This window comes from Bos taurus, chromosome 11 (genome assembly GCF_002263795.3).
Source record: "Bos taurus isolate L1 Dominette 01449 registration number 42190680 breed Hereford chromosome 11, ARS-UCD2.0, whole genome shotgun sequence".
NCBI lineage: Eukaryota > Metazoa > Chordata > Mammalia > Artiodactyla > Bovidae > Bos > Bos taurus.
In genome coordinates this window covers 25494954-25510931 of record NC_037338.1, presented here as the reverse complement: position 1 = coordinate 25510931, position 15978 = coordinate 25494954, and the positions used below count along the sequence as shown (strand labels likewise).

Here is a 15978-nt window from a genome sequence, read left to right as displayed (position 1 = left end):
CCCCCAGAGGAAAAAAATTGGCGGCGGCCAATGGGAGGCCAGGAAGGCTCCTGACGTCCGCCAGCGGGCGGGCGGCGTTGCCTGGAGACCCCGGCGGGGTCAGCGTTCTGTCCCCTCCCCTGGCACGCCCGCCCCGGAGCGGCCGCGCTCCGGGGGCTCTATATAGGGCGCGCGCTCGCGGGCCGCTGAGTTCCACCAGTCCGCGAGCTGCCGTCGGCTCCGCGCGGGGGGGGCGGGCCGGGCACCCCGGGGCGCGGAGGTGCGCTCTAGCTTAATTCTTCTTTCCCCCCAACTCCGCACTCCCGGGCACCCTCAAACCCAGTCCACGCTGCTGCCCCCGCTCCCTCTTTTCTCGGCCCCCAGCAAACTTTCGGTCCCTTCCTCGCCCCTCGCCCGTTACTCGTCGTGGCTCGGGCCCGGCCGCGCCGCCCCGAGGGCTCCTCCGGATCTCCCAGTTTCCAGCTCCGACCATTAGAGGATCCAGAAACATGTCGACCACACTTCTGTCCGCCTTCTACGATATCGACTTCTTGTGCAAGGTACGCGGGTGAGCAGGGAGCCCTTCGAGTTCTCAGGCTTGGCCTTCTGTCCTCGGCTTTGGGGGTTCTCTTCCCGCTCTGACTTTTTTAGATTGGGGAAAAATCCCAGAGTTTGCACTGTTGCTCGAGCCTTGTGGGCGGGGAGAAGGAGCAGCTGGGAGGAAAGGCAGAAGGGAGTCGCTGTAGCTGTTAGTTTCTCCGCAGCTGACCACAGCCACGCTGCCCGGGGCTTCCCGGACGGGATTTGCGCCGCCCAGGCCTGCGGCCCACGGCTGAGGATCACATGTCGCGCCGCAGGGCGGCCTAGGGTGGGAGAGTCCGGCTCCTCCCAGTGCGAACTTGATTCTTGTGCGCGTTTAAGGGTGGAAGTTGGGCCGAATCGAGATCCGAAAAAGAAAAAGAATCGGAGGGCTGGTAGTGGCTACTCCGCAACTCGCCCCAACTCTTCCCTCCTCCCTTTTCATCTCTTCCCCGCTCCCCTCCTCTTGGCAGACGGAGAAATCCCTGGCCAACCTCAATCTGAACAACATGCTGGACAAGAAGGCGGTGGGGACACCCGTGGCCACCGCCCCCAGCTCGGGCTTCACGCCGGGCTTCCTCCGACGGCACTCGGCCAGCAACCTGCACGCGCTCGCCCACCCCGCGCCTAGCCCCGGCAGCTGCTCGCCCAAGTTCCCGGGCGCGGCTAACGGTAGCGCGGCGGCCGGCGGCTCGGCCTCCTACGGCACCCTCAAGGAGCCGTCGGGGGGCGGCGGCACCGCCCTGCTGAACAAGGAGAACAAATTCCGGGACCGCTCGTTCAGCGAGAACGGGGAGCGCAGCCAGCACCTCCTGCACCTGCAGCAACAGCAGAAGGGGGGCGGCGGCTCCCAGATCAATTCGACGCGCTACAAAACTGAGCTGTGCCGGCCCTTCGAGGAGAGTGGCACCTGCAAGTACGGCGAGAAGTGCCAGTTCGCACACGGCTTCCACGAGCTGCGCAGCCTGACGCGGCACCCCAAGTACAAGACCGAGCTGTGCCGCACCTTCCACACCATCGGCTTCTGCCCCTACGGGCCGCGCTGCCACTTCATCCACAACGCTGATGAGCGGCGACCCGCGCCGTCCGGGGGCGCCTCCGGGGACTTGCGCACCTTCAGCGCCCGCGATGCGCTGCACCTAGGCTTCCCGCGGGAACCGCGGCCCAAGCTGCACCATAGCCTCAGCTTCTCGGGCTTCCCGTCGGGCCACCACCAGCCCCCTGGGGGCCTAGAGTCGCCCCTGCTTCTCGACAGCCCCACGTCGCGCACGCCGCCGCCACCCTCCTGCTCCTCGGCCTCGTCTTGCTCGTCGTCCGCTTCGTCCTGCTCCTCGGCCTCGGCAGCCTCCACGCCCTCCGGCGCCCCTACGTGCTGCGCGGCCGCGGCGGCGGCCGCGCTGCTGTACGGCACCGGGGGCGCCGAGGACTTGCTCGCACCCGGCGCACCCTGCGCCACCTGCTCGTCGGCCTCGTGCGCCAACAACGCCTTCGCCTTCGGCCCGGAGCTGAGCAGCCTCATCACGCCGCTGGCCATCCAGACCCACAACTTCGCCGCCGTGGCTGCTGCCGCCTACTATCGCAGCCAACAGCAGCAGCAGGGCCTGGTGCCCCCCGCGCAGCCCCCGGCGCCGCCCAGCGCGCCCCTCCCTGCCAGCGCCGCCGCGCCGCCCTCGCCGCCCTTCAGCTTCCAGTTGCCACGCCGCCTGTCCGAGTCGCCGGTGTTCGACGCGCCCCCTAGCCCCCCAGACTCGCTGTCGGACCGCGACAGCTACTTGAGCGGCTCCCTGAGCTCGGGCAGCCTCAGCGGCTCTGAGTCCCCCGGCCTTGACCCAGGTCGCCGCCTACCCATCTTCAGCCGCCTCTCCATCTCCGACGACTGAGGCAAGAGGGCGCCAGTGAGGAGGAGGAAGGGAAGGCCGTTCTGGGGGTGTTGGAGGGTGCCCCTGCTTAGGGGCAGGGGGCCACGGGAGTGTGGGGGGTGACATCGGCCACAAGCAGACTGCAGGCTGTGCCGAGCACTTGGACTCGAACTTGAGTGCCGGGAGGGGCCCCCACCCCTCCCCTTTCGGTTCCCTCTTCGTTTTTTGTTTTTTTATTATTATTATTATTTTTATTATTATTACGAAGTTTCATTCTTGTTGAGCGGGAAAAAAGCCAACGAACTTTTTGTATTGATGAACAAAAGACTCACAACAGAGCAGTTGTGATGCGAATAGAACAAAAACCAAACAAACAACAAACTTTTTTAGGTCTCCGATGAGTTTGGGATTTTAGGAAAAATCAACCCAGCACCAGCAGCTATCAACCACCATTCCATATCTTCACTTGAAAAGCATTAGTTACAGTCCAGATGTCAGGACTCTTATCTTGAGAGAGGTTCCTTCCTAATTGTTTGTCCCAGACCAGTGTAAACAAACCAGCCAACCACCGCCTTGCTAATAAACCTATAAGCTTTTAGAATCCAATATTCTGCCAAGAATATGCCTTGATAGTAGACCTCAGCTCCATAGGTGTTTGTTTTTTAACAAAGTTATATATGTCTGGAAAAAAAAAAACCTTGCATTCCAAAGTTTCATACTGGTTACTGGTTTCATTGCCACCACTTAGTGGATGTTTAATTTAGAACCATTTTGTCTGCTCTTTCTGGAAGCCTTGGGCAGAGCTTAGTTCATAATTGATGGGGAATAACTGCTGAATTTTTAGCTGTTTTGAGTTGATTCGCACCACTGCACCACAACTCAATATGAAAAAAAACTATTTAACTTATTTATTATCTTGTGAAAAGTATACATTGAAAATTTTGTTCATACTGTATTTATCAAGTATGATGAAAAGCAATAGATATATATTCTTTTATTATGTTAAGTTATGATTGCCATTATTAATCGGCAAAATGTGGAGTGTATGTTCTTTTCACAGTAATATATGCCTTTTGTAACTTCACATGGTTATTTTATTGTAAATGAGTAAAAAAATCTTAATTTAAGAGATTGTATGTAATATTTATTTCATTAATTTCTTTCCTTGTTTACGTAAATTTTGAAAGATTGCATGATTTCTTTACAGAAATCTATCTTGATGCTGTGGAAGTAGTTTGAGGAATATCTTACGAGTTTTTCTTAGAATGTATAATGGTTGTAGCCCATCCAACTTTAAAAGAAAAAATGACCACATTGCAATCAGGCTCACATGTGGTATGCTTTTCTCATTCCAACTTTATAAATTAGCAAAAGATGTTTTTGTTTGCTTGTTCCACCAGTTCTACTGTGACATACTCTGCATATAAAGACATGTAGCAATAATGGGGCGAGGGTGATCTCACAGTGCCTTTGGAAGGGCCAGAACTTGCCTTAAATTTTCCTCAACCAAATAAGTATTTTGTCTATTAGTGCTTGAGAGAATCTGAATGTAGGATGGGTTCAACTGCACAAAAGGAGAAGATTTTTACCACTTTTTTTTTATATAGATATAAAGTGAAGAGGCCACCTCTTAGTGCTAAAATGGTATGTAGTACATGAATATGCCTTGTTTAATTACAGAAAATTCCAAAACTTGTACTATTTTTTTTCCCCCGTGTGGAAAGGCAGGAATGCTTTTCTGGACAGCAGCTGAATGAGCAGTAGCTTTAGTTCGTTTGTACGTAGGTACAGTCGGAGCACTATGTATGTGTGTATTGTGGACTACTTTGACAGAAGTAGGTATTTTGAATGTAACAAGGTTAAGTCAACTTGAGTTGTAATATATTTGGGGAATCAGTTCACTACAAATTGTGACTGTAAACATTGTACTGTAAATGTTTTGTAGTTTTCCCCCAATAAAACTTTTGGGAAAAAAAAAAGGTATTAATGTGTAAGATAGCTTCCTTTTTTAAAATGGGGATATCTATAGAGCTTTCTAGCTTCCCACCACTGTCAGGCATTGCCCAGGTCTTAGAGAGTTGGGCGGTAGGGTTTAGAGGGCTGCAGAGCCTGAGTTTTGAAGAGCTTGTCTCCCTATATGTTTTAATAGCAAGTTCTTTTAGCTGAAAGTAATTTAGACTGTCAAGGGCATTAGTTTAGCTAGCTGTTCCCTTTGCTAATAAGATGCATCCCCGAGTTGGCTGACTGGTAGCAGGTCCTGGTTGGGAGGCCTGAGGGGTGTGGCCCGCCTGTGAGTCACCAAGCGATCACGTGTCTGCAGTGGCAGCTGAAGGTCTGATTTTTTTTTTTTTTTTCCAGTGGGACGCCCGTGAAACTGAACTGCTTGGGTGAGGATGGTCTTGCCAGCCCCTGGCTGAATTGGGGGCGGGAAGTTAAAGCCCAGCCTTTCTGGGCCAGAGAACCAGGGTTTGGCCTGGACCTTGGAAAGCCTGGTTGTGCTGAGGACGGAAAGAGAAGGAAGATTAAACAAGTTAAACTTATATCTGGGTAGTGTTTGTTTATGTGGACAGCTTCCTCTGGGAGTGAGCACACACGTTATTTATGCAAAAGGATTAGTGTCTGTGCTTGAGACTACTATAAGCGGCCAGAAAGCAAATTCAACCCAGGTCTGGAAAAAAGCAAGGAAAAAAAAAAAGCTTTCAATTTCTCTTCTGATTCTCACACAACTGAACAAAACCTGAGTATGGTTCTTTCCTACAATGGCTTTAAAGCTTGAAAATGTGCTTCATAAATCAATTCCTGTTTTTCCTTCTCTACCCCTCACCCACCCCTAACACACACACAGTTCACTTTTTGATTCTCACTTTTTCCAAAGTAAATAAGAGCTTTAGCAAAAGTTTGTTTCCTCATCTACAGCAACTGGCTTCCATCACCCGTACTCCCAACCCCTTGACCCTGTGTTCACTGGGGTCTCCTGAGTCTCACAGCTGAGGCTGGTTGGGTGGGGGTGATCAGTGGAGCCCGCCAGGCCTTGAGCAGCTGCTTCACGCTAACTGATTGCACTGGTGTTAACTGGAGCGTTTTGGTGCTGGGCGCATGCTGCCAAAGGGGATCGGGAACAATTTATAAGTTCTCCCAAATGCCTGGCCCCTGGCTGAAAGCTTCAGCTGTGGGGGAAGGGAAGCTTGCGGCCCTGGAGGATTGGATGGGTGAAGACCCTGCGGGCTCAGAGTCCTCTTTACCATAAAGAATGTGCAATGGCAAGGAAAAGTCTAAAATGTGGTGTTATGTAGGGCCAAACTGCATTTCAAAGGCCTTGTTTCCACTTCATTCCAAAACTGATTTTCCTAAACAAGTACTTTTTGATCAACTGGAACGTTCAACTTCTTTTTGGGGTAAGCCACATTCATTTTTAAAAATCGGTTTGTTTGAAAGCCCAACTGCTAGGAGCTGATGTTTTGTATTTTAGACCCAGTGGAGCATGCAAAGCTGCGGGGGTGTGTGTGGGGGGGGATCATTCAGAAATTTCCTCTTGCTGCAGATCAGTGGAGGGTATGGGGGTCATTGTCTTCCTGCAGCGGCTGGAATTAACAGCAAACAAAACGCTCTACTATTGCTGGATCACCCTTAGACAAGTTTCCTTGTAAATTAAGGGAACTTGAAGTAAAAACTGCAAGTAAGAACAAGCCAGGATTCCTATCACAGGACGGGGAGTGGAACCAAAACTAACTCCTGTCTTATACCCAAGGTAAAATTCTTTTGTAGTTAGTTGTGAAAATGAGCCCAGAGCATGATGATGTTGAGAATGGCTCGATAGCAGCGTTTCCACTAGCTGTTAAAAACTAAGGTATTTTTTAAGCAGCCCAATTAGTGTACGTCACTTTCTAAATTATTTCTGAGACTGGCTGCATGCATGTAGATACTGCCCACCCCCTCACTGTCTGAACACACTGCTGAGTGTATGAAACGGGGGCGGTGGGGGCACACAAAAATACTGTTGAGAAGGCCAAAGCTCTGCACCCACCGTTGGGAATAGATGGAGGATTGTGCGCCCTGCCATGGTTCAGGAACCCACATGAAAGGACCCGGCCTGGAGGGCCCAAGGTGGGAAGGACAAACAGGCATAGCTCTCGGCTGCAGATCTGGCCCAGCACTGGGATGCTCGCTGGTGAAGTTGGCCTGGGGGTCTCAGAAACCTCCAGGCTAAATGTATGCAGAGAGTAAGCCCACAAGAGAGCATTTGAACCTGGAAGGGAACTGTCTCCAGGCATTTGATTGTCATTGTACTCTAGGTGACAAAAGTGAGGACAGATACGGCCTCAAGAGTGTGGCAAACTCTGGCCACATCTTGAAAGCAGAAGTTGGGTCTCTGCATCTTCCCTGGCCTTTGAGTTCATGGGAGCTTACACTGCCCCTGGTAAGCAGCCAGGCTTCAATTCAGTTCAGTCACTCAGTCGTGTCTGACTCTTTGCGACCCCATGAATTGCAGCACGCCAGGCCTCCCTGTCCATCACCAACTCCCGGAATTCACCCAGACTCATGTCCATCGAGTTGGTGATGCCATCCAGCCATCTCATCCTCTGTCATCCCCTTCTCCTCCTGCCCCCAATCCCTCCCAGCATCAGGGTCTTTTCCAATGAGTCAACTCTTAGCATGAGGCCAAAGTACTGGAGTTTCAGCTTTAGCATCAGTCCTTCCAATGAACACCCAGGACTGATCTCCTTTAGGATGGACTGGTTGGATGTTCTTGCAGTCCAAGGGACTCTCAAGAGCCTTCTCCAACACCACAGTTCAAAAGCATCAATTCTTCAGCGCTCAGCTTTCTTCACAGTCCAACTCTCACATCCATACATGACCACTGGAAAAACCATAGCCTTGACTAGACGGACCTTTGTTGGCAAAGTAACATCTCTGCTTTTCAATATGCTATCTAGTTGGGTCATAACTTTCCTTCCAAGGAGTAAGCGTCTTTTAATTTCATGGCTGCAGTCGCCATCTGCAGTGATTTTGGAGCCCCCAAAAATAAAGTCTGACACTGTTTCCACTGTTTCTCCATCTATTTCCCATGAAGTGATGGGACCAGATGCCATGATAGTTTTCTGAATGTTGAGCTTTAAGCCAACTTTTTCACTCTCTTCTTTCACTTTTTCATCAAGAGGCTCTTTAGTTCCTCTTCACTTTCTGCCATAAGGGTGGTGTCATCTGCATATCTGAGGTTATTGATATTTCTCCCAGCAATCTTGATTCCAGCTTGTGCTTCTTCCAGTCCAGCATTTCTCATGATGTACTCTGCATAGAAGCTAAATAAGCAGGGTGACAATATACAGCCTTGACCTACTCCTTTTCCTATTTGGAACCAGTCTGTTGTTCCATGTCCAGTTCTAACTGTTGCTTCCTGACCTGCATATAGCCTTCTATCAAGAGCCTGTAGCTATTCTCCATTGTTGTTACATCATTGAACTGTGTTTATTTTTTCTTGTTCCCTTTCTGGGGGATGTAGCCATCCAGGGCATTTCCAATTTTTGCTGCTGGCAAGGCCAGGAGGGAGGGAGGAAAAGAGGGAGGGTCAGGGAGGAGTCAGAGCCTGGTGGGAAGGGCCCCCCCACCGGAGGCAGCAGGAAGCCATAGCACCTCCAGGTCCATTGCTGCCTAGGTGGGTTCTCCCAACCTCTCCTGACAGTTTTTGCTGGACCTGGAGAGTGTATGAGTGTGGATATGTATCTAAGGGTGTATCTGTATGTGTGGAAGGAAGTCTTTTGAGAGGGTATCCACATGGAGGGTGTTTCTGGGTCCTTGTCTCTCTGGCTGGGCGTATACACGGGCATGGTATTGCTTTATGTCAGGGGTCTGTGTCTGTGTGGGGGGTTGCTGTAGAATACTGGTCTATGTGGCTGAAACTGTGGGGTGAATGGATCTGTTACATTTGTGATATTTGTGAGGTATGTATGTCTGCAGGGTGTGAGAGTTGATGAGTGGGTATGGAAATCTGTGAGTGTGGGTGTGGGTTTGGGTGTGTCTGTTGCTCTGTGTATGTGTGTGTGAATGTGGGTATAGGTTTGAATGTGTCTTGCTTTGTGTGTGTGTGTAGGTATGTATCTATATCTGTGCGAGTGTAGGTTTCAGCGTGTCGGTTGCTCTGTGTGTGTGTGTCTGTGTGTGGGTACAGGTTTCAGCGTGTCTGTTGCCCTGTATGGGTTTCAGTGTGTCTGTTGCTGTGTGTGTGTATCTGAATGTGAGTGTGGCTGGGTTTGGGTGTGCCTGCCTGTTGCTGTGAGTGAGTGTGTCTGTGCAGCTGTTGCTCTGTGGCTAGGTGTGTGGGTCTGTGGGGTGTGGGGAAGGATCTGGGGGTGTTGCTGTATGTTTGGATCTGGACATGTCTGTGTGATGGAGTGTGAGTGTCTCTGTTGGGGTGGAAAGTTAACAGCACCTTCCGAGGAAAAGCAGTCCTTTATCACAGGCGTCTTTCAAGTTGAAAACTGTTTTCAAAACCCGGAAATGGCAGCCAGGCTGTCACCGGTTTCCTGCAGGGCAGTGGGTAGAACAAGGCTGAGTGGGAGGGTGGCAGACTGGCTTCAGCCTGCAGGGACCCCAGACCCAGTTTATGGCTGCTCACACCTGCCAGGGACAGGCCTCCTGGGCCTGACTGCAGGGACGTATTTAGAAACAATTAATTCTCTGGTTGGCCGGGGGAGGGGCCCTTTTATTTTCATCTGTTGCAGAAATAGCTCTTGTCAGATACAAGTTCTTGTGCCCTCTGGGGTGAGAGGCAGCACTGAAATAGAAGGAAAGATATTAAGGATTTTAGACAAGAAAACTCCTGAGCTCGGCTGAAACCGAGTTTTAAAATATTTCTCTAAAAATAAGCTTTGTTTTCCTTGTGGATTCCTCTGGCAGTCGGGCCCTCCTGTCAGGGTGTTTAGCTGGCCTGGGAAGCCAGGCGGAATTTTTTTTAAAAAGCAAGTGTTTCCCAGCTGTGGCCTTGGAAAGTTCTCTGTTTTCCACTTATTAAACTCCTAGTTTCTGGCTAATTAAAATGATTTGCAAATACAACTCCATGGCCCCCACAATATTTGATGAAATGCAGAATTCCCCATGACCCTTCTGTAGGAGGCCGGACCAAGCTGTGGGGTGGCCTGTGACCTCTCCACTGGGCCTGGTGCCAGTTTTATGAGGAGAGGAGACCCTTTGAAATGTAGGCCCAGGGCCTTGTCTTATCAAGTCCCACCGCCCCTGGAGTGGCTGGAGGGAGGGCCAGCTCGCAAACAGTCTCTGAGCCCCGCGCCACTGGAGAAGGGCTGTGGGCCCTTGGTGGCCTGCTATTTGTTCACCTGCATCACTAAGTGAACGGGTGCACCCCAGAGGAGACGAATGTGGCTAAGGTACATGGATAGGTAGGTGATCCTGGTTATTTCTCCCTGGCCTGGCTACTGTTGAAGCTTCAGGGCCAGACAGGCCAACGTATCCACAGGATGTCTAGACTCTCAAGGTGATGCATTGTGAACATGGAAATCCCAGGTGCCACAGGGAAGAAGGCATATATTGCTGAGGGCCTGGGCTCGTGTGAGTCAGACAGGCAGCCTGGCTCCCTTCCACGGCCTTGGGATGCTGTCCGGGACCTTTCATTCATCCCACAGATCGTTCTCGCTTGTCTGGTGCATGCCGGCGCTGCAGGAACAGAGGTGAACTGATGCACGCCATTCCTGCCTTCACAGAGTGTGCTTATTTTCAAGGTTCATTCATGTTGAATCAGCCTTCATTCTTTTGTACGACAAGATAATATTCCATTCTAGGAATAAAAGCCTTTTGTTTTTCACTCATCAGTTGATAGACATTGGAGTTGTTTTCCACCTTTTGGCTATTATTGAATTATACTGCTGTGAACATTGATATACAAATTTTTGTGTGAACATGTTTTCAGTTCTTTTGGTTATATAGCCAGAAGTAGAATTGCTGGATCATATGGTAACTCCCATTTAAGTTTTGGAGGAACTGTTAATTCTATTTTCCAAAGTGATACACTGGTTTTTCTTTCTTTCTGTTTGTTTTTTTAATTTGGCCGCGCCACATGGCACGTGAGATCTTAATTCCCCCAACCAGGGATAAAATCCATGTCCCCTCCATTGGAAGTGCAGAATCTTAACCACTGGACTGCCAACGAAGTCCCTACATTGGTTTTTATAACTTTTATTGTCTGTTTCCCCTACATAATGATGCATGCTCCATGGGTGACCACATGAAAACACTTGTGCACTCATTCTCAATGGCCAAGACTGAAGCCCTGTTACTGTCCCCATTTCAAAGATGAGGAAACTGAGCTCAGAGGAGTTGTCATAGGCCTGAGGCCACACAGCTAGGAAAAAGCTGCAGCAGAATTCAAAGGAAGCTAAGCAGTGGCTCTTCACATCATCCCAGGCTACCTCTCAGACTCCTGCTTTACTCCCACACTATCGACAGATAGAAATTTCCAGGAGGACTTCCAGGATTTCTTTCCAGGGTAGACCCTGTCCTGCCTCACCTGAACTTCTAAAACACAATGAGTTTGAGTCACCTTTCAGCTCAAAATCCTCACTCAGAGTAAAATCTCAAAATCTTCCCTAGGCCTTACAAGGTTCTTGTCTATCCCTCCCTGTCCACCCGTTAGCCCTTTCCCTTCTGACCTTGACTCTCCCCCTCATCCTGCTCCAACTCAGGCCTCCTTGCTGGTTCATGATCATGCTGGACCTGCTCTCTGTCTCAGGACCTTTGCATATGTTATTTGCTCTGTCATGCTCCTCCACACTTCTTCAGTCTCCTGTAGTCACCTTTCCAGGGGGCCACCCAGACCACCCTGTCAACACAACAGCCCCATCTGGCACCTCTCATCCTGCTTTATTTGTTTCCCTAGCATTTTTTATCCTCTGACATATTTTAAACGCATGTGTTTATGTCTATATGGTCCTTCCTTCTTAGACTCTAAGCTTTATGAGGGCAGGCACTGTCCCCAGGGGGAAGCCATTGAAGCGTTTTAAGCTGGGGAGTAAGACAGCCCCAGTCACATGTTAAGATGATGTCGGTTGTGTAGCAAGTAGATTAAAAAAAAAAAAAAATGATTCCTTATAAAAACAATTAAAAAAAATTATTTATTTGGTTGTGCTAGGTCTTAGCTGTGACATGCAGGATCTTTGATCTTCATTGTAGCATATAGGATCTTAATTGTGGCATGTGGGATCTAGTTCCATGACCAGGGATTGAACCCAGGCCCCCTGCATTGGGAGCACAGAGCCTTAGCCAATGGACCACAAAGGAAGTCCCTAAAAACAATTTTAATTCTAAAAAAAGGTTTAAAAAACCAGGACCTAGTGTAGCCCTTTCATTCCACAGATAAGAAGACTAAGGATAGGAGGACCCTTCTGGAGACTTCCCAATTTCTGGGTGTCTACATAAATCCTGGGAAAAGACCCCACCCAGGACACTGTCCTCCCTAGGTAGAGCTGTTGGTAAAAATGCTGAATGTTGACTCTTACCAAAGCAGACCTAAAACCCTGTGGGCCTAGAGGCTCAGTGCATCAGGTCTGGATATTCTGTTCATCTGGCTCCTTAGGGAGGGCCTGGAGGGTTTACAGGGTGGACATACCAGGAGTTTACTCAGCACAGCCCTGGGAACTCAAAGTTCTGCAGGGCCTGGAGTGTGAGAGGGCTCCTGGGAGGCATCACCACCCCTCTATGCGTGGTCCCAGTCTTCAGGGGCTACAGGCCAGGGCTCCCACAGACCTGAGTTCAGATCTCACCTCACAGCCACTCCCTACCTGTATAATCCTGAGCCAACTCTGAGCCTCAGTTTCCTCATCTCTGAAATGGGGATGATCATGCAGCTTCTATTACACAAAGCCCCCAGGAGGGTCAAAATATGATGTCATGGGTGAAGTGCTTAGGAGAGGGCCCAACTCAGGGTCTCACAGATGACACTGTGGGCAGGCAAGCAGAGTGGGTAGCAGAGAAGCCATCAGGTTCAAAGCCTAGCTTCGCTACTGCCTACTGTGAGATCGTGACCAGTGGCTTGTCGTCCCCATTTATTTATAAAATGTCGGACCTATCGCCCAGGGCTGTCATGAAGTTCAGATGAGTCAGTCAACCCAAGTAGTAAGGACAGAGCCCAGCAGGTAGGAAGTAGGATGTAACAGTTTGTTACTGCTCTCTTGGTTTGTTGTTGTTTCCACACTCCATCAAATAGACACCCAGTCTGAGAGGATTCAGGAAGTCTCTCTCACCTGCTGCCAGCAAACCCACCCAGCCAGTTGGGCCTTAAGATGAGAGTGACCACTGCCTTCCTTTAGAAATTCTAGATAGACTTGTGCTGCCCCATATGCAGGCACTAGCCGTATGTGGGTATGGACATTTAACTTGAAATTTAAAACTTCATAAGTCGCACTAGCCACATAGCAAGTTACTAGATATAGCTCAGCTGTAGCTGGGGGCTATTGCACTGATCATTTCCATCATTGCAGAAAGTCCTGTTGGACAACACTGCTATTCTGGAATATTCTAGTAAAAGGCAAACAGGGAAGGAAACTTCTATCATCTAACCCTTGAAGGGCTAGTCCTTTGCCAAAGAAATTCCTGGGATACACCCATGGTGCCCTTGATGGATGTCCCTCCCTCCACAAGCCAAGAGACTCCAAAATATTCCTAAACTGCCCCTCTGTCCCATAGACTGTAAATGCCAGTGGAGGAGAGATGAAGGGACTGCTCACCTCACCCCTGGTGGCACCTTGCAGCCCCACCCAGCAGCCTGGGACCCACCCCCAGAAGCACAGACCCTCACTCCCACCCATCCTGTTGTCTATCTCCACAGCTGTGACCCCACATCCATCCAGTCACGTACGCCAGAACCTGGGGTCCTCCTTGGAGTCTTCCTCTTGCTTCCCTCCACCCCTTCCCTCAGATTGCCTGAACTGATGGACTGTGCTTTCTGACCAGGCCTGGACACTGCCCGCCCCAGTCTGTTTTACAGCCTCAGCAACTCAGGTGCTTCCTCATCTGGCCAGTGGGGAATCCAGCCCCCAGCTGCTCCTCCTTCCAGCCACCATCACCAGTGCCTACTTCTAAAACATCGAGGCCATTGGGCCCCTCCTGCCCTATGACCCTGACAGGTGCCTCACTCCCCACCTCAAATCCAAGCTTCTAAACATGCTCTTCCAGGCCCTGCCTCAAGCCTGACGGCTCCTCACCTGGCCAGGAACATGGATGCCTGATGATGCCTACTGCTCTTCACCACCCTGGTCTCTGCTCCCCTGGGACATCCCCCCATGTTCCCCGACTTCCTCTGCCTCAGCTGAAAATCAACCTCAGATCTAACCTCTCACTGTGTCCCCAGGGCCCTGTGCAGGCCTTTGTAGGAGCACTGAGCACATGATCTGACACCAGCTGCTGACGGCTCTGTCTTCCTCTCTGGCCTGGAAGTTCCTTCAGAGCAAGAACGTCATGTCCTTCTTGCATGCCCCAGGCCGGCCCCTAGACTGTTTGTGCAACAAAACTAGCTCCTCCCGACCCATGAGAGTGGTACCATCCACTCCCATTTGACAGTTGAAGAAAATGCCGCTCGAGAGAAATGAAGACAGTCGCTCACCGCCCCAGACCATGAATGGTGGGGCCACAGTGCATGCCCCACCCCGGCCCCCACCCGCTTCGAAGCCCTTCAGAACCGGGGGCGGGGGGATAGACTGTAGGCATGACCTCCTCTTGAGTTTGTCCTCTTGTTCCAAACTCATGCATGCTTGTTCTGAGTACCCAAGCAGCAGACGGTGCGTTCCAACGTGTCCAAACGGAAGCATTCCTCCAGAGCGCCCTCTTCAGCCCCACTCGGCACAGCTGACCACACAGTAGCTGCTTTGGGTGAGGCCTTCCTGAGGCTTTGACTGTGTGACTATATCTCTACAAGCTCGTGCACACTTCAGTTCACAGAGCAGGGTCACACTTACCACCCTGGCCATGGACCCTCCCTCCTCAGTCAGCCCACCAGCATGTTCTCTAATGGAAGCATGGTACCCACCCAGGGTAGGAGGGAGGGCTTGGTGGCAGCCACCAAGGCCCTGGACTTTTTCACTTTTTCACGAGCAATGCAGCACAAACATGCTTACTCACAGACTTTTGGGTGAATCTTTGCCTCAGATGAATTCGTGGAGGCAGCATTGCTGAGCTGCAGGCTAGCGCATGTGTAGAGCAGAGATTCCCAAACATTTTGGCACCAGGGACTGGTTTCGTGGAAGACAGTTTTTCCACAGATCCGGGAGGGCAGTGGTTTCGGGATGATTCACGCGCATGACCTTTATTGTGCACTTTATTCCTATTATTATTATGTCAGCTCCACGGCAGATCATCAGGCACTAGATCTCAGAGGTTGGGGACCCCTGCAGAGGGCAATGGGCACTTAAAAGCTTGAAACCGGCCATCACAGAAATGCCCCCAAAATGTCCCACTACATCCCTCCCTCCCCACCCCCAGCCCAGCTCTGAGCCTCCAAGGCCATTCCCACCCCTGTTTGTTCCCTGTGTGCCTGGACTGAGGTTTTTTGGAGTCCAGGTAACAGGGGCTGTCCCCTGGGGTCTGCTCTTTCTGTCTCCCAGTCCTGTTCTCAGTTCTTCCCATGTTGAGCCCCAACTCCCCGCACCCCCAGGCTCTCAGAGGGCAGCTCACCTTTGTCCACCTCTATCCCCCGTTGAGCTGGAGCCAAAGACTGAGGCTGTCACCCAGGAGCCCCTGGCAGGCCTGGATCAGTCCCCCTGGCTCAGGGCACCTGGGACTTGAGGGCCAGGAGGTGGGAAGACTGTCCCCCTGAACCCAGTGGAGAGGCCCCATCCATGTGACTGTGGTTGGTGGCGGGGAGCCCGTAAAAATTCTCCCAAGACAAGAGCATTGCCCACTGAGGATGTGCGACTGTGGAGGAGCATCTCAGCAAGAGCATGTGGGGTGAGTGTGTATGTGTGCAGAAGTATGTGAGCCTGAGCGTGTGTCAGTGTGTGTGTGTGTGTGTGTGTGTGTGTCAGGGGCCGTTGTGTCAGGGGTTATGTAAGGGAGGCACTCCCTGGGGCCAACAAACCGCAGTGGTATAACCGCCGGCCAGCAGGGCCACCAGAAGGAAAGGAGGGAAAATGTAAACAGCATGCTGGGCCTGTCCCTCACCCGCCACAGGCAGGCCCTGGACAGCACAGCCCTTCCGGCCCTCCAGTCCCACCACCTCAAGCCCTGTGGGCTGGCCTGTGAAGGGGTGATCATGGAGGCCAAGGAGTCCAAGGCCGGGGGTCACAGAAGCTCTACAGGGGTGGACATCCCCAGCTCTTGATCTGGGCCCAGAGGACAGACCAAAGGGTCTCCCTGGGCTCCTCCTGGGCCTGCTGTAGGCCATGCACCCCCTACAAATAAAGTACGCTACCTTCCTTACCACCAGAGCTGCTCTCTATTAAAGCCTTTGGGGATGGGGGTCTCTGTCCCATAGGCCTCTGCCTGGCACGGAGCACATCCCTCTGCACTGAGTCAGTGTGGACTCACAGCTCACCTGCTCATATCCTTGGCAGAGCTGTCTCTA

General features: G+C 51.3%; 1 protein-coding gene across 1 annotated transcript; it reads left to right on the top strand.

Moving 5' to 3' along the window:
• The first annotated feature begins 187 nt into the window (after nt 1–187).
• Nucleotides 188–4400, top strand: ZFP36L2 (ZFP36 ring finger protein like 2). The gene is made up of 2 exons (NM_001191191.2): nt 188–539; nt 1032–4400. Exons 1-2 carry the CDS (start codon nt 489–491, stop codon nt 2436–2438), a joined length of 1458 nt encoding a protein of 485 aa, NP_001178120.2. The 5' UTR covers nt 188–488; the 3' UTR covers nt 2439–4400.
• The last annotated feature ends 11578 nt before the right edge of the window (nt 4401–15978 follow it).